The following is an 18290-nucleotide window of genomic DNA, read 5'->3' as shown; positions in this document are numbered from 1 at the left end:
TCAGTTCGAGCAAGGGCGGCGGAAGCACTTTTAATCTGGGGGGGGGCACCGACATCAAAGGGCACTTTGCAGATATTCGATTGGACTGATGCAGCCTTATATTTAGTACCCTTTATAACTCTTATTGTATTCTCTTAATTGCGTATACACATCACTCCATCAACGCCCACCCCCCCCCCCCCCCTGAAGGAAAATATGCGTACTAGCACTGCAATATCCAATGTGCAAATTGGGAAACAAGGAACAAGTTTTCTTTTGAGACAAAATGAGGTGAAATCATGCAAGTTGCTAATGTAGGAATCTTCCTCTTTATTTCTTGTTAATATCTTAACAAATTTTTTTCCATTCGAAATAGCTTTGAGTTTGACCCACAGAAACTCATTAAAAAGTCAGGGGCGTAGCCAGGATTTGCAAAGTTGTATGCAAGACTATCTGAGCGGAGCGCCACCATCGGTTGGCGCGGAGAGTACAAAGAAAATTTTTGGTTTTACAAACCCCTCAGATGGCCGGGAACGGCCCTTCCCGAGTGTTCATTCTGGTTCCCTGGCCTCTTGCTAACTTGAGACACCTCAATTCTTATGTAGAAAAAGGGCACATTTTTAACCTGAGGAAAAGTGGGGGCACGTGCCCCCTGTGCCCCCCCCCCCGGTTCCGCCGCCCTTGCTTGAGATATTGTGTGAACAATGTTTTCAGACTTTGACCCGTGCTGACCTGAAATGACCTTTGTCCCATACCAACAACAATTCAAACCAGTTCTTCCTAAGGAGAACGTATATACCAAACATGAAATGTATCCTAGTTATCCTTCTGAAGTTACAGCATTTTACGAGTATCAAACACACACACGCGAGCGCACACCCACGTACGCCATCTCACAATCACATTGATTACTTCCGCTAGGAATGAAATATAACTATAAGATGGCTGATTCTCAAAATATGCATGAAAGATAATCCGACATTTGTTGGAAAAAAACATACTAAGCTATTCCACATTGTATTAGTTTGCACATATATGTTACACCAAAGTCGTATTTCTTTGTATATATGATAGCATGGCTTCCGAATAGCGCTATCTATAGCATATAATTTTTGAGGCCTATACCGGATAAGAGATACACGTACAGTGGTGGTTAATACTTTATACGATACCTTAATAGCATATATACAAACAAACAAAATCTCTCTGTAAATTTTGACGTGTATAACCCTTGGAAATCAAGATGAGGCCGCGGGTACCGTGTGTCGTAACCCTATGGGGGCTGAAGCATAAAACCCCTTCTTATATATGCATGGAGCTCACTCCATGCTATATGACAGTAGCCTATAACTCACCGTGTTGTCGCCAAAATACATTGGTATATGACAGATTAACAGTTGATAATTATAATCAACTGTTATACACTCTGGATAAGATAAGGCACGCCCTCCTATCATCCTGTAACCAAAGGTAACTCGGTTTACAAAAGAGAAGCTAATGATAATTAGTGAGTTATATTGGTATGGGATTTCAGTATTGATTAACATTGAATATAGTAGATAGGCCTACAACCAAACCTAATTCAAAACTATCCTAATAAATGAATAAATAAATTTAAAAAAAAATATACTAGAGCACACAGAAACGTCTGCTAAGGCTTTTTATTCATATGTATATTGATATAATGCAGGTTTATCGGCGATCACTTACAATAATGGAGATAGATTATTATCATAAAATCGTGAAACCAAATCGTAACCCCATCATAACGGCTGCTCCTTTCTTTTTGGTTTCGCTTCTTGTCCCTTCATACATCCTTTTCTGCGTTATTTACCTTGACAATGAGTTCTCTACACATAGCGGTTATGGATTAGATAAGGCATTATGTATTTGCATATACCAAATGCCAAATTATCATCTACTGACATTCACTGTCTTCCCTGCAGGGTCTTGATATTCCAGGGTCTTGTTGTTCTGTTCACTTGCCCCGCTGCCCGATAGTTTTATAAATGATTAAAACTGCTTCCACATACATATATATATCTTCCGCACCTGTGTCGACCATAAATGTTTAACTTAATATTTAACACATCCCGTTAACTCCTTTGTTAATGTTATTGTGGTTGCTCGAACTCTCAGCAGTTAACGCTCAGTGACTCTACCACAGAAATTAATGCATAGAAGCCATATCGCATATGTTTACAACAACTACTCTTTGCAGCTATTTGAAGGTCATTCACGCCATCTTGAAACACCCAAACAACGACTCGCGCTGAGGGTGCCTACGTTATAGTCAAGGGCGGCGGAAGCACTTTTAATCTGGGGGAGGGGGGCACCGACATCAAAGGGCACTTTGCAGAAATTCGCTTGGACTGATGCAGCTTTATATTTAGTAGCCTTTATAACTCTTACTGTGTTATCTTATTTGCGTATACACATCACTCCATCAACGCCCCCCCCCCCCCCCCTTGAAGGAAAATACTAGCACTGCAATATCCAATGTGCAAATTGGGAAACAAGGAAAAAGTTTTCTTTTGAGACAAAATGAGGTGAAATCATGCTAGTTGCTAATGTAGGAATCTTCCGAATTGAAGTTAATTTCTTGTTAATATCTTAACAATTTTTTCCATTCGAAATAGCATTGAGTTTGACCCACGGAAATTCATTAAAAGTCAGGGGCGTAGCCAGGATTTGCAAAGTTGTATGCACGGCTATCTGAGCGGAGCGCCACCATCGGTTGGCGCGGAACGTACAAGAAAAGTTTTGGTTTTACAAACCCCTCAGATGGCCGGGAACGGCCCTTCCCGAGTGTTCATTCTGGTTCCCTGGCCTCTTGCTAACTTGAGACACGTCAATTTTTATGTAGTAAAAGGGCACATTTTTAACCTTAGGAAAAGTGGGGGCACGTGCCCCCTGTGCCCCCCCCCCGGTTCCGCCGCCCTTGAGTTCGAGCCTGTTAAACGAGCCGAAATTGAAGCTCCACAACATACCGAACAACAAACCCGTTCGGAACTATTGCAAGGCACATACAACGTGGTAAGAAGTTATTAACGAAGCATTTAAAAACAAAATCCAGTCCATTTTGTGCATGTGTTGTTGGAATTCGCGGAACTCCCTAAACCGTATTGTGCGTTGTGTTACGGTGACTTACAACCCACATGTACAGTGTGTTGGCTATGTATTCATATACATGTACAAGGATCGCCACTTGCCCATTGGAGTTTTTCTGTTCTCCAATCTAGTCTTCGGAGTTTTAATGTGGAATACTTAACAGAAGAACGACTCGCTTATGTCGACCCGTAAAAGCCCATTTGTTTTATTTCATAAAAAAGGAGGGATCGTAGTATGCTTCCGTGAAGTGTTCGCTACATACGGAGCTGTATACTGGCTAGGCCCAGTGAATCGGCGCTGGTGTTGTGCACTAACTTGGTCATAATCGCGGTGTTTTTTTCGTCCTTCGGCCATCGATGAAGGCTAATTGCATGGGTAATGACATTTGTGCAGCCCCCAACAACACCATGGACCGGCATTTCTCTCGGATATTTTACAACATGTTGTAAAACAGGGGCGTATCCAGGATTTTCTAACCCGGGGGGGCGCGAATTACTATCTAAGCGGACCGCCACCATCGGTTGGCGCGGAGCGTACAAGAAAATTTCAGGTTTTGATACCCCCTAGATCACAGGAAATGGCACTTCTCGGGCTTGAAAATGACCAACCAGATGTACACTTTTGCCTGAGAACCAAGTATTTCCCAATATTTTTTTTTCATCCATAACCTTTTTGAAGATTGTAACCAGTCACACATCATGTTCGACCTCATTGCATGTCATGTGGATCATTGCTTTTGTAGGTGATTCTACGTCACGGCCTACAATATCCGAAAGCCCCACTTTTCAAAGTTTAAAGCCCATTATTTGTTCAGAAAATCACTTCAAAACATATACATAATGTTGCACAAAATTCAATCTATGGACAACCAATATAGAAAAACCTCCTTCAACCCCTAACAGACAGGTCAAAATTGCTACGAGTAGAGGGAAGTATGATGAAGAATGTTGATCAGGAAGTTTTCGAAAATTCAGACACAGTTAATTTATTGGTGTACAAATATTACAACCTCTTATAACGGCAATTATAAAACTTCGTTGAAGGAAATGAAAAATACCAGATATTTCCGATATCAGATATTTCGAACCCGAACACTACACACATAGGCGTAGGAGGCGGGGGCTGCAGCCCCCCCCCCCCCCCCCCAACCAAACTTGTTCCCCTGAAAATTCGGGCAATATGCTGAGAATAAATGAATAGTTTAAAAATTATCTCCTTGGTAATTGAAATAAAGTTCTAAGCTTGGCAGACTACAGTAATTCGCCATTACTACTGTAAAAGAGAGTTTTGACATAATTGGACCTGTATGCATTTTCTCCATCTACATAAGACATTTCGTTGTTTACATTAGCATCCTGCGGATGACTGCGCAACTTTCACGGACCGTACAGTACACGATGCCATGCGATGTAATGACCTATGCTTGCTTATATGATATTGACATTAACATGTTGAACGCGCGTTTCGCGCGCGAAAAAGTTTGGTTATATTTTTCGGGCAAGTCGTTACAGCCCCCAAATCCAATTGGGCTCCTACGCCTTTGACTACACACATAAACAGTTTTGAGGCTGTTCATTTTTGAACATGCATTTTCATGCTCACTGATATTATGTGATGTCTGCTCTTTGCTTTACAAATTTGAACAGGCGTGTAGCGAGTAATTTGCCAACGGAAGGGCGAAGCCTGTAGGCAAACAGCATGCTGGTATGAGCTAAAAATGGAGTTGTCGGTGTAAGGGGTAGGTTGAGGCGCACGTCCCCTCTGTAATCTTCGATCTGTCACTGGCTACCCTGTGTATATAATAGGGATCAGCGCTGTAATTATGACTGTTCCTCTTTCTCTTCCCGAGGTCTTGGCGTTTATCTTCTACTTCCTCCTTTTCTCCTTTTTCTCTCTTTCTTCTTTTTCTTTTCCCTTCCTTCCTCTCCTCCTTTTCTTTTTTCTCCTTCTTTTTCCCTTTTTTCTTCTCTTTTTTTTCTCTCCTCTTTTCCTTACCCGGGGGGCGCGCGCCCCCAACGCCCCCCCTGGATACGCGCCTGTAAAACAAACTTGAAATTTCTAGCGATATATCGTAATACAGTGGTTGTTCTCTCAGTGTAAATGTGCGTGTATGTGTGACGGTATGATCGTCGCGCATCCGGTACGTGACTCGGACTTGGCATTTATGTTCCTAACATGATGTCATCATTGTCTTGTTTTGAAATCGCATTTTCAGATATCTATTTTCGGATGCGAATATTAAAACGTTAATTTCTAATTAGTCCTTGAGGTTTTCAAGGTGATGAGGATAGTTTTAAACATAGATTTTCTCATAGATTCAGAGGAAGTTATTCTCGATTAGTTGGATTTTTCGTGTCATGGCCTCTTTAATGGTAACTTACGACAGGGGTTCGTAAAAGCTGAGAGTATGTACTAGTCCTTTCAGGGGCTGTTCTCTTGTCGTTCAGATTTATACGGAATCTTTTCTACATCATCTAAGTGGCTCAATTAAATCAGTTGAAAAATGCAGTATTTTTATTCATTTTCTATCTTGACACCTGTTTTACTTTATGCTTGTAACATATTGCACTCATTCTACAATATTGTACTTTACACCACCCTTTAGCCACCACATATGTCCTGTTATTGTAATTACCAACCTACCCTTAGAAAGCATGGGGCTGTGGTCACTCTTAGGAATGTTTCTATATGACGCATGTTAGTGAAAGTAGTTTAGAACAATGAGTGTGTTATAATGTGCTACTCTGAGTACAAGAAGTCAAAGTATAATAACAACTCCCCGTTGAATCATTGTCATCAAGAATATTACAATGTTGATTTCGACGTTCACATGCAGCGTATTGTTATGGAAAGAGTCCATTTGCTTTGTTCGTAAACCGTGTTTACCATGCTAAGTACCTGGCTGGTCTCGATTCCTTCAAGCTACGCCATGCTAATTAACAAGATGCGGTTACGGTCGGTTGAACTCTAATCATCCTTATATAACGGATAGTTCCACGTAGCTCTAGTGCTGTTTCCCGTGATGCAGCCTCTCTAATCCTCGGCTGCTGCTGTCTCAAACATTCTATAACATTTTTACAGACGCTACGTTCAGTAAGAGAGTTGTATACTGTACAGTAGAGTGCATTGCATGCCTAGGTATTTGAATGCAAATTTTCATGGAGGATTGCAGGGACGCACGTTTTTTTAGTGGAGGCAAACGTTTTTAGGACGTTGCGTCCCCCTGACGCAACTATTGAAACACTAGTATTATTACCAATACTACATGCTTGGTCATTGTGTCAGCCATCTTAATCTTGAGTACTGAAAATATTTGTATGACTTTTTTCATAAATACTTTAGAAAAAATATTATTCTTCTGTTCTTATGACACAGTCACTTACATAACAGAAGTTAATCTGAATGGGAACAAACACCCTGTGATTTCACATGCTGACCTGAGACCTGCTCAAGTTCATTTCAGTGTTTTCAAAAATAACCAAATCCTGTTAGCCGATTTGTGACATATTGTATCATAATTGTTTTGCTATTTTTCATCATTTGTCATTAGAAGTTTGGAAAGAAACTTGGGTATATTCAAAGTTTAAGACACCAAAGTAGCATCAAAACATTTTAAGCAAAATTGTTGTCACGATGCTCAGGAATTTCTGTAATTACCAACAGTTTATACAGCATACAATATGTCATATCGCACATTGGTAATATTCAGTTTATATATCATGTAATAACAATTGATACTCACCCTCTACTTTAACATTCATTGATCCTGGTGTTTCTTGATGTATAAAATTACAACTGTACATTCCAGCATCGTTAACCTCCAGTAAATTGATGAGAAGGTTCACATCGTTAGGATAATTGTTATCTATGTCAAAGTTGTCATACTTGTCGTTGTTCAGACCACCGTATGTTTTTTCTGTATAATTAGGTGATCTGACTGAATATATAGTAACAGTTTCTCCCTGATCCATCCATTCGAACACCTCATTTCCACTCATTGTAGCTGATACACATGGAAGCGTAACATTGTCACCAAATAAGTAAACAGGACCCTGGCCTTTCACGAGAATTGGACCTGAAAAAATGAGCCACAGAGATACACTCGGTACCATTTGCACAACCTTTGATACAGCTAATGATGTACTACATGTCTGATGACAATTTATGTATTTTACAAAAAAAAAAACATATGTACATGTAGTTAAGTATGGAGTTTAAATGCATTTTAGTTAAATATGTTGTGGAATGAGGAAGTGCCCTCACAGTGCTAAACCATTAAAAGTTAGTGTATTAGGTAGATCGGAATTGCATTCAAGTAGAAAATAGACATTTAAGAGAACAGTTCATTAAATTCCTCGCAGCTGACTGTAAAACAACACCGTGCTTTAAACAACGAAATATGGTTCCTCTGTAGTGTAAACATGAATCTAACATGTAATGTTTCCATTGTGGCATTCATTTTTTTTACAATGGAGCCATTGATGCTTTTCGGTTTACTTTCATTGCCCGCATAGTACCAGGCAACTATAACACTCAGTCTGATCTTGACAACAACATTATTAGGTTGCTTTAAAAAATAAAGCTAATCATTGTGGATCATAATGTTCACTATTTAAGCATTATTAGTACTGGTACATTTAGATATACAGAACTGCAGTTATAATACACAACGACTTGCATTTTGGTTTACCAGAACTCCTGGTTTTAGCTTTTAATGTTTCGTGATCTTTCCAGCTTTAGTAAGAAATTTGAATGTAAAGCACAGTACGTGTGCGACACAATGTGAATTTGTAAAGATGTACTGCATAGAATAACTACTAAGTTATCATGAAACTCTCCTGCAAACAAATTAAAACATCTCCCATGATAGCTGTCCTTAGATATTTTCCTAGGCGTAACAATTGATAAAGAACTAAAATATAAAACTCATATAAATAAAGTTGCGGGAATAGCATGGAAGACCCTTAAGACTCTAAGAACATTAAGTGATACAAACATATTAAGAGCCGAAACACTCCTCAAAATCTATCATTCCAAAATCAAACCTATTCTTTTGTATGGTAGTTTCGCCTTTATTAGCTTTACGTACCTTAATAAATTAAATAGCATACATAACTCTGCCTACCGTATCTGCCTCAAAATCCCAATTTTTACTCCCAATAAACAAATTTACGAAATTGGCAAAACATCCAGCAATATTATTACTATCAAAAACTTTGACACCAAACTTCTCTTAATACATGACCCTCTGATCAAAAATCTACTTTTTGATTATATAATCTCAACTACCCATTCTAAGCTTAAATCAAAAAGAATCATAAGTTTAATTCGTGGTAGGAGGCCTCGGCCTTAGCAGAGGGGATGAGGGGCTGGTGGCCCCTAAGCCCTATAAAAAAAAACTCGGAACCAGGTGACTAGAGTGCTTGTGGGCTACATAGTACAGCCACCGGGACGGTTCTGAATGCTCTTTCTCTTCAAAGTACTCCAGCCAGGGCAAGAGCAGCCTTCCACCACCACTTCCGCGTTCCCACAATTTTTCTTATTATTACTTCTAAAAAAAGGCTCGTCTTAAACACAAATTCTTTCCTATCTACTTAGCATTCCCTATTGTTCTATAGTTATTTCCCCAAGTTATGCAGCAGCTCGATCAGATTCCACATACTTTTCACACGATGTCCCTAGGTGTTGTTTTTATGATGAAACTATCCACCAGCTAAGTGAAATTAATTTCCAATTACCTTCAGGCACATGAGTATTACTTATAATAGGTGTCTGGCACAAAAACACACTAAAGAAGAGAATGTAGTCATAAATACGTCTGAGATAATTTCACTTGGTAAAGGATTAGTGAGTCTACTTATTTGAGTTATATTTCTACTCGGTACAGTGAGTCAAGCTGCGGGTAATTTGTGACAAACATCAAATGCAAAGTGACATTCTAATTAATCTTACCTGACAACAGGAACATGACCATGGACAAAATTAATACAGACTCCATATTGCTAAGGATGTTAATCTGTAAAGACAACATGAAGTTTAGTATTTTTAGTTTAGGGCTACAATTGCAATTTACCACCTATTTGTAAAACAATTCCTTTAGATGAAAAAGTTCTTCAAACACTAATTTTATAGGAGGACAGGGATATCCACAATATAAAACTCCAAACAATGTTGCACTTTTTATGTTATCAAACGTTATGAACAGAATGCACATGTAGGTTATGGCACAGACGGACACAAATGCTAAAGACTTTTGACGGATAAAAGTTACAAAGTATGTACTAGAACTTCATACATCAGTAATCATGGCCTGTTTAAAACGAGCCAGCCAGTCAGCTTGTGTTGTGTAGTGATATAGTGGGAAATATGTACTGTGAAAAAAATAATCTCTGAATACATTTGCGATTCGTGTGCTAGGCTTCCTTTTTTTTTTGGCAAACTTAGGCGGGAGGTCTAAAATTATTCCTCTACGCGAAATTTTGTAAAAGTAAAAAAAAGTAAAAAATATCCTCCGGTATTGTTTTCTGCGACAGGTACCATGCCGAGATTTTTTTCTCAATGTCGAAACTAAATCGGCACTGCCAAAATTGTTAATGTTATTGGCCTTAACTGATTTGAAACTTAATATATAGCTAGTATTTGAAAACAGTAATGAGATACTATCCGAATATGATACCAGCTAGTATTATTTACGGTTTCGCAGAACTGAGTCAGAAAGAGCAAGTTAATTTGTCTCAGAAGTTTTATAGAGGGATAAGGCGTTAACAATATGCAAATTTAGGGAATCAATGTAATGCCTACAAAAGTCAGTATCGCCTTCAATTTTAAATTTCGTAATTTGATGAAGAACATTTATCATAATTTGTTTTGTGTTATGAAAACTTTTGCCCGCACAACGTCATTCTGCATTTCATAGACATTTCATGGTTTTTTTTTTCGGTGGAGGTGTATTGGGTTTATGGAAACTACTCTATAACATCTTCATTGCCACTGTCCTAGTTCGTGGATTTTTCATCCTATTTTGCAGGAGAAGTGAATTTTTGAACCTGGCGCCAACTTAATCTACAATACTTTTGAAACAGTGGAGAACAATTAGCGACGGTGACGTCATCTCGGCACTTCGTTTCGGGGGTTCCAGGGACGCTATCATTAGCAAGCTACACTGTAGCGAAGAAAGTTAAAATTTCTGAAATAAAAATAGCAATGTAGATGGAAATGTTTCGGTTTAGTTGCAAGTAAGCATCCTTTGGAGAGTTAAAACGTTTCAGAAATCCCTAACTAGTTCTTCTTCATAATATTTTGTTCCGATATTTGTTATTTGAGAGATTTTTGTAATCGTTCCAACAGAGGGGCCTTCGTGGCGTCATCACGTTGTATTCACAGCCGTGTGTTAATTCTGTACAGTTTCCTATGCAGTGTATAAAGGCCAAGTTCTGCGTGAAATCTTTCATATTCACGGCCGTACGCGAAGTATGTACACATTCATGTGTCGCGTATCAAGGCCAAGCTTAGAGTGAGATCTGATCGAGTCTGACCAATGTGCCTCACTGACGTCACGCCTCTACGTAAGTCAGTCCTTGGATTCGACAGCATTCCAACATTCCAAGCACTCTATCACAGCAACTACAATTCTTCACAGGGCAAGGCCTAGAGCGATACAAAATCAAAAAGTGATATGACAGGAAGGACTGGATCCCATTTTCACTAAAATATTCCCTTTAACATTATCATTATAAACGTTTACAATAAATTGAAATGTTATTTACAGTTGTTGTGAAATTCTACATGTACAAATGCTCGAAACAGCAACAAATTATTCCAACATGGTAGCCTAATTTGAGTTATCTAATTGAGTGCAATAATTCGTGAAAATGCCTTTGAAAACAAAGTTGACGTTTATTCGTTTCATATCACTTTACATTGTTCCACCGTTTTGCTGTGGTTGTATAGATTTAAGTTGATTACAAAGATGCGAATACAATTTTAATTCCAATCACATTTCTACTTCTAATATCCTACATTAAGTCTGTAAGAGTAAATAAATATTTTACGCTAGGTCATTGTGTACCACCGTACGCGAAGTTATGAGACACGCCAAGTCTGTATACACCACCATACAATGTAAAGTACCGAGTATATGTCTAATGTTAAGCTAACTCTATGACGACATGTTGTCAAACAAACTCACACAATAACGTCTTACTCTGCTGTACGGTTTTACTCGGCCATAGATAGTATTACTTCTGCTATTAAAACAAGTAAATCCCCCCAAAAATGGATCATTAAGATTCCATCCGAAGACAAGTAATGCAGTCACAGCTGTCTCTTACTGTTAGGCGTGTATAAGACACTGTTTCACCAAGTACCTTCTTGGTCTCTATCGAAATATCCTTTCTTCTAAAAATTATTTATACAACACTAACCAGTTCAATGTATGTGATGCTAGCTGGATGAGCACTTGATAGTGTAGGGAGATAGAACTCGGGAAGAACAGATCCTCCGCCGAAAACAAAAGGAAACGGCTTATTGAGAAGGACGCCAGCACAATTCTGGTAGGTAAAGTACGAAGGCGTAGAATGGACATGCAAATTAACAAATTGAACACAATACAAAACGTCAAAAATCCGATAGTACCCGTCAAAACCTCACAAATCCGAGAACTACTGTGTGGATAACGTAGATAACATCGCGTAATTGTTGTAATGTATTGATATTGCGATCACATTGTAATTCTTGTAAAAGTAAAGAGCGACCTCTTTCTGATGAGCAATAAACATGGCGACCTCCAGAAATCCTGACTCTGTTTATATCCAAGTAAATAATACATATACGTAAACATCAAATGTTACATATGGCGACGAGGTAAAGTAAAAACATCACCTATCATCATGGCATTAGCACTGGACGTGGATACGGTGGCATCGTTTAACATGACGGGCGTATGGCAAGCCGTTTTAACATTTACCTCTCTATTCTACTTAAGTAGAATTAATTCCACTTAAGTAGAATACAATTAAGCTTAAGTAAAATGAATTGCACTTAAGTAGAATTGCATTTTACTTAAGCTTAATTGTATTCCACTTAAGTGGAATTCATATTAGCTTAAGTTCAAACGGTTTTTGTCTACATCGTATTTTACTTAAGTAAAATACAATTCTACTTAAGTAAAATACAATTCTGCTTAAGTAAAATTCAATTCTACTTAAGTAAAATGCAATTCTGCTTAAGTAAAATTCAATTCTACTTAAGTAAAATGCTATTCTACTTAAGCAAAATGGCTTTTCAATTTCACTTAAGCTAAATTGCATTTTACTTAAGTGAAATAGAATTACGCTTAAGTGAAATGTGATTGGTCAATCTATTTCACTTAAGTAAAATGCAATTTAGCTTAAGTAAAATGTGATTGGTCAATCAGTATATGCTACTCATTGCGTCACTGTACTTGCCGCGAAGTCCGACTCTGTATACTATTTTAGGTACCTCACCACGTGTTCATCCGCTCAATAGGTTTACCATTGTCAGAAAAGAGGTAAAAGTACCTAACGTAAAGCTTCCTAAAGCATGTTATCATTTACTGTCATCGTTTTTTCTGCCTTTATATGAAAGAGCATAATTTTAAGTACAGATGGTGTGAAAATAGGGAGGATCGAAGGTGATATAAACCATTTTAAAAATCTTTGGTTAAATGTTGATATTACTCCGAACGAGCATATGGAAGGGTTCAGTGTGATAAACTTGCTCCTCTTCTAGCTCATAATCTAAACGGTCATGATATGGAAGTTTGCAAATGCCATGATAGGCCACTAGAACACAGCTATCATGTGGTGGGTAGGATATACCAGATGAAAACTTCTATCTATGCTTTGGCAGGTCTTGAAAGTGATGAGTTTAGTGTGTAAGTCAATGGAACAATTAATTGTGATGCGAGACCTATAGAGTTACGTTCAAGACGTACTAGTTACGTAACCATTTGCGGCCATTCCCCCATTCTGCGATACTTATCCAGCTTTCGTTGTGTATATACGAACATAACACCATACTTAGCAAATGAAGCAAAGCTTTGTTTATCACTGAGTCTGAACGTTAGACATTTGGTAAATGCAGCCAGCCAATAGATCGTTGCAAACTGTTGCTGATGCAGTTGGAAAAGCACTTTTGAGGGCAAGGGAACGACTACAACACGACATACCACCAATCAGTGGTACTAGTAGTAGAAGTATCACAAGGCATGGTACCATGCATGTAAACATTGCCCCCAGACCAACCACACGAGGTAAACGATATAACGGCTTGCCATATCCTTCATTTCCACTTAAGCTAAATTGTATTTTACTTAAGTAGAATTGAATTTTACTTAAGTAAAATGCAATTGTATTCTACTTAAGTAAAATACAATTCTACTTAAGTAGAATACAATTTAGCTTAAGTTAAATTCAATTTCACTTAAGCTTAATTGTATTCTACTTAAGTAAAATACAATTTTACTTAAGTAAAATGCATTTAGCTTAAGTGAAAAAGAATGACACTTTTACTTAAGCTAAATTAAATTTTACTTAAGTAGAATTGTATTTTACTTAAGTAGAATACAATTAAGCTTAAGTGAAATTGAATTTAACTTAAGCTTAAAAGAAAGTGGTAATTTTACTTAAGTGGAATACAATTAAACTTAAGTAAAATGCAATTCTACTTAAGTGCAATTCATTTTACTTAAGCTTAATTGTATTCTACTTAAGTGCAATTCATTTCACTTAAGCTTAATTGTATTCTACTTAAGTGGAATTAATTCTACTTAAGTAGAATAGAGAGGTAAATGTTAAAACGGCTTGCCATACGGGCGACTTTGCAAGTATGTCTCCTCGATGGAAACGTTGGAAAAGGGCATTCACCTTTTACATAACAAGTAGGGGGATAACCGATGACGCACAGAAAACTGCATTACTACTACACACGGCGGGCATGGATGTACAGGATCTGTTTGAAACGTTGCCAACACTACAACCTAGTACTAATAGTACAGATACGACGACAACGCAGAGTAAGTACGAGCTTACTATGAAAACATTAGATGACTATTTCACACCTAAAGTCAACGTGCCTTATGAGCGGCACATATTCCGCCAAATGAAACAGGAGGAATCTGAAGCCGTTGACCAATTCATAGCGCGATTAACGCGACAAGCGGTAAATTGCGTGTTTGGCCAAGAATCAAAGGAGCACATTCGTGATCAAGTGATTGACAAATGTAATTCGTCAGCCCTACGGCGTAAATTGTTGACAAAAGGGACAGGGCTAAAATTAGATGATTTACAAGAAATTTCTCGAGCAATGGAAACCGTTGATGCACAGATGAAAGCAATGGAGTTAGAAAATAACCATGGGTCAAACTTGAACACTGAAAAGTCAGAATCAGTTAATCGCGTCAGCCAAAGGTCAAATCAGGTGAGGCCAAGCCTTAAAGGGGCACACTGGAATAAAAATAAAAAGGGAAAAGCCTATAATAAAGATACTGGTTGTTATCGCTGCGGTAGAGGACATTTCTCACGCGATTTAAACTGTCCCGCGAAAGATGAAGTATGCACAAAGTGTCATTTAATTGGGCATTTCGCGAAGATGTGCAAAACTAAACCAGAACGTTATCAAAAGGGGAAGCAAAAAGGGGGAAGACAAAACCGGAACAGAAAAGATGATGATGACGTCAATCTAGTTGACTTGGCAAATGACTTTGCCTTCGCAGTGACCAGTTCCCGTAAGTCAGGTGTAACAGTAGATGTAAAAGTAGGGAGAGTCAATGTGGAGATGCTGATTGATTCAGGCGCATCATGCAACATTATCGACAAAAAGACATGGGACAATTTAAAGCAACAACGGATAACCTGCGAGTCGGCAAAAATAGATAAGACTTTGTATCCATACGGAGGCGGAAAACCGTTAAAAGTGCTAGGAAAATTTGCAACGACAGCAAAGATCCGCGAGTCTAAAACCGAAGCAACATTCTACGTCATCGATGGAGAAGGATGCCCTCTATTAGGGAAAGAGAGCGCAATTGAGCTGAATGTGCTTAAAATAGGGCTTGACATTAACCAAGTAAAGAGTGCACAGGATATCCGTGCACAATATCCGCAATGTTTTGAAGGATTCGGCAAACTAAAAGGATATCAAGCGAAAATCCACATTAATAAGTCTGTTAAACCGGTAGCACAAAGCGTACGCAGAATTCCATTCAGCCTCCGACCAACGTTAAGGACAAGTTGAAGGAACTAATGGAACAAGATATCATCGAAGAAGTTAAAGGCCCAACACCTTGGGTAAGCCCGGTAGTTATAGTTCCTAAATCTGGGGGCGATATTCGATTGTGTGTTGACATGAGATTAGCCAATGATGCGATCATCCGGGAAAGGCACCCGATCCCTACGGTTGAAGAAGTTCTCTACGAAATGAACGGTAGTTCCCTATTTACCAAGCTAGACCTAAAATGGGGTTTTCACCAGATCGAGTTAGAGGAGAGTTCTCGGGAAATTACAACATTCGTCACACATGCTGGACTATTCCGGTACAAGAGGCTTATGTTCGGGATTAGCTCTGCTCCTGAAACGTACCAACACATCATACAGCAAGTCATAGCAGGATGTGAGGGAGCCCACAGCATCTCTGACGATATAATTGTTCATGGGAAAGACGAGGAACAACACAATACCAGATTAGTTAAAGTACTGGACTGTATCTCTAAAGCAGGTTTAACATTGAATAAGGACAAATGTCAATTTGGTCTTGATAAACTTACATTCATGGGTCATGATCTCTCAAGCAATGGGGTAAGTCCCAGTGATGAGAAAATTCAAGCAGTAAAAGATGCATGCAGGCCTACTAATGCAAGCGAAGTCCGTAGTTTTCTTGGATTAGTCCAATATTGTGCGCGATTCATTCCAGATCTTGCGACCGTGTCTGAACCACTAAGGCGACTGACAAAAAAAGGGGTCAAATTTGACTGCGGCCCAGACCAAAACAAATCATTTTGCGATCTTAAAGATGCATTGACAAAGGCTGAAACGCTAGGTTATTTCGACCCAAACGCTAAAACCAAAGTCATAACTGATGCAAGCCCAGTCGGTCTAGGTGGTATATTAGTGCAAATTCAAGCAGGCCAGCCCCGCATAATAGCATATGCGAGTAGAAGTTTGAGTGATGTTGAGAAACGTTACTCACAAACTGAGAAAGAAGCATTAGGAATCGTGTGGGCATGTGAAAGATTTCATATATATCTTTATGGTATTTCATTTGAGTTGCTGACTGACCACAAACCTCTTCAGTATATCTATGCTAAAAAGGCAAAACCTTCTGCTCGAATTGAGCGATGGGTCCTGAGGTTGCAGTCATATGACTTCCAAGTAGTCTATATTCCTGGTCCAAGGAACATAGCTGATTGTCTCTCAAGGTTAATTTCCAAAACGGGGGCAAAATCGAGTGGTCAAAACATAGGGGAAGAACATATTCGGTTTATTGCTAGTCATGCAACTCCAGTGGCGATACCAATCCAACAGGTAGAAAAAGAATCATCAGTGGATCCAGAAATATCATTGTTAAGAAAATGTGTCATAAATGAAAACTGGACAGACATTCCAAAAGGGTACAAAAGTGTGAGGTTCGAATTGGCAGTGTTGAGACAATTAGTTTTAAGGGGCACCCGCATTGTTATTCCACAATCTCTTCGTGCTCAAGTGATAAATTTAGCACACGAAGGCCATCAAGGCATAGTTAAAAGCAAGCAAAGGTTACGTACAAAGGTATGGTGGCCTGGAGCCGACAAGGACATAGAACGAAAATGTAAATCATGTCACGGCTGTCAGGTAGTTGGTAAGGCAAATTTCCCAGAACCAATAAAGTCGACACCATTACCGACAGAACCTTGGCAACATTTGGCAACTGATATTCTTGGCCCACTACCTGATGGATCATATTTGTTAGTAACAGTTGATTACTACAGTAGAGTTTTCGAAGTAGACATCCTGAAATCCATAACTACTGAAAAGGTTATTGAATGTTTGGAACGCATGTTTTGTAGATTTGGCCTACCAGAGAGTCTCAAAACTGACAATGCTTCTAATTTCACTTCAATTGAATTTGAAAACTTCTTGAGTACCTCAGGAGTTGAACATAGGAAGAGTACACCGTTATGGCCTCAGGCAAACGGGGAAGTTGAAAGGCAAAATAGGACGATTTTAAAAGTACTCAAAATCGCACAGATTCAAAAGTCTGATTGGAAAAGAGAGTTAAATAACTTTCTGCTGGCTTATCGTTCCACCCCACACTCTACTACAGGTGTGAGCCCTGCAGAGAGTCTTTTCAAAAGGTCACTCAGGACAAAATTACCTGATGTGAAATTTTCCCAAAGTCAGGAAGAAAACATGAAAGACAGGGATACTGAAATGAAACAAAAAGCAAAGGATTATGCTGATGTAAAACGACATGTTAAAACTAGTGACATTCAAATAGGCGATCATGTACTTGTAAAACAAAAGGAGCAAAACAAGTTAACTGCACCATTTTGTGAAGTACCGTTTGAAGTGGTTGACAGATTTAATAGTCAAGTAACTGTTGAATCCCCAGAAGGAGTTCAATACAAAAGGAATTCCGCTCACCTCAAAAAGTATCAAACTGATGAAACTTATTCGGATAGGAGTGCAACTCCACTACAAACTGCAGAGTACACCTACCCGACCGACTCGAATCAGAAAAGTTCCCAAAAGATTTGAAGACTTTGTTACCGAGTTGAAACCATAGACTAGCTAAATAGTTAGTTATGGAATAGTTGTGTTTTAGAAACATTCAAAATTGTTATAGTTTTAAAAAGGTATTTCACACGTTTTAAGTTTAAGTCTAAAAGGGGGAAGGGATGTAATGTATTGATATTGCGATCACATTGTAATTCTTGTAAAAGTAAAGAGCGACCCCTTTCTGATGAGCAATAAACATGGCGACCTCCAAAAAGTCCTGACTCTGTTTATATCCAAGTAAATAATACATATACGTAAACATCAAATGTTACAATTGTCTTTATATATTCAAGATTCTTTGTGGAATATGTTATATGTTCACGTGTTGGATATGTGAGTTTGGCTAAATTTTCTGCACTTTCTTGTCCGAGTTAAGCCTGGATTACACTTTGCGTGCCTGCTTCTCTTAAACATATTATACCCTATGTA

General features: G+C 38.6%; 2 protein-coding genes across 6 annotated transcripts in view; one reads left to right on the top strand and one right to left on the bottom strand.

Annotated features, from left to right (window-relative positions):
- LOC139978025 (uncharacterized) overlaps nt 1–12007 on the bottom strand; it is a 33160-nt gene extending 21153 nt beyond the window's left edge. Inside the window, exons 1-3 of one of the 5 annotated variants that reach the window (XM_071987942.1) lie at nt 11514–12007; nt 9043–9106; nt 6833–7165 (exon numbers count right to left, since the gene is read on the bottom strand). In XM_071987942.1, the coding sequence (XP_071844043.1) occupies nt 6833–7165; nt 9043–9088 (379 nt within the window). In that variant the 5' untranslated portion in view covers nt 9089–9106; nt 11514–12007. Of the gene's footprint in view, nt 1–6832; nt 7166–9042; nt 9107–11278 lie in introns of all 5 variants that reach the window. The other 4 variants (XM_071987938.1, XM_071987937.1, XM_071987939.1 and 1 more) reach the window with 4 other exon arrangements.
- Nucleotides 12008–14046: 2039 nt separating this feature from the next.
- Nucleotides 14047–15342, top strand: LOC139977378 (uncharacterized). The gene has a single exon (XM_071986679.1). It carries the CDS (start codon nt 14047–14049, stop codon nt 15340–15342), a length of 1296 nt encoding a protein of 431 aa, XP_071842780.1.
- The last annotated feature ends 2948 nt before the right edge of the window (nt 15343–18290 follow it).

This window comes from Apostichopus japonicus, chromosome 12 (assembly GCF_037975245.1).
Source record: "Apostichopus japonicus isolate 1M-3 chromosome 12, ASM3797524v1, whole genome shotgun sequence".
Lineage (NCBI taxonomy): Eukaryota > Metazoa > Echinodermata > Holothuroidea > Aspidochirotida > Stichopodidae > Apostichopus > Apostichopus japonicus.
This window is presented reverse-complemented; position numbering and strand designations above follow the sequence as displayed.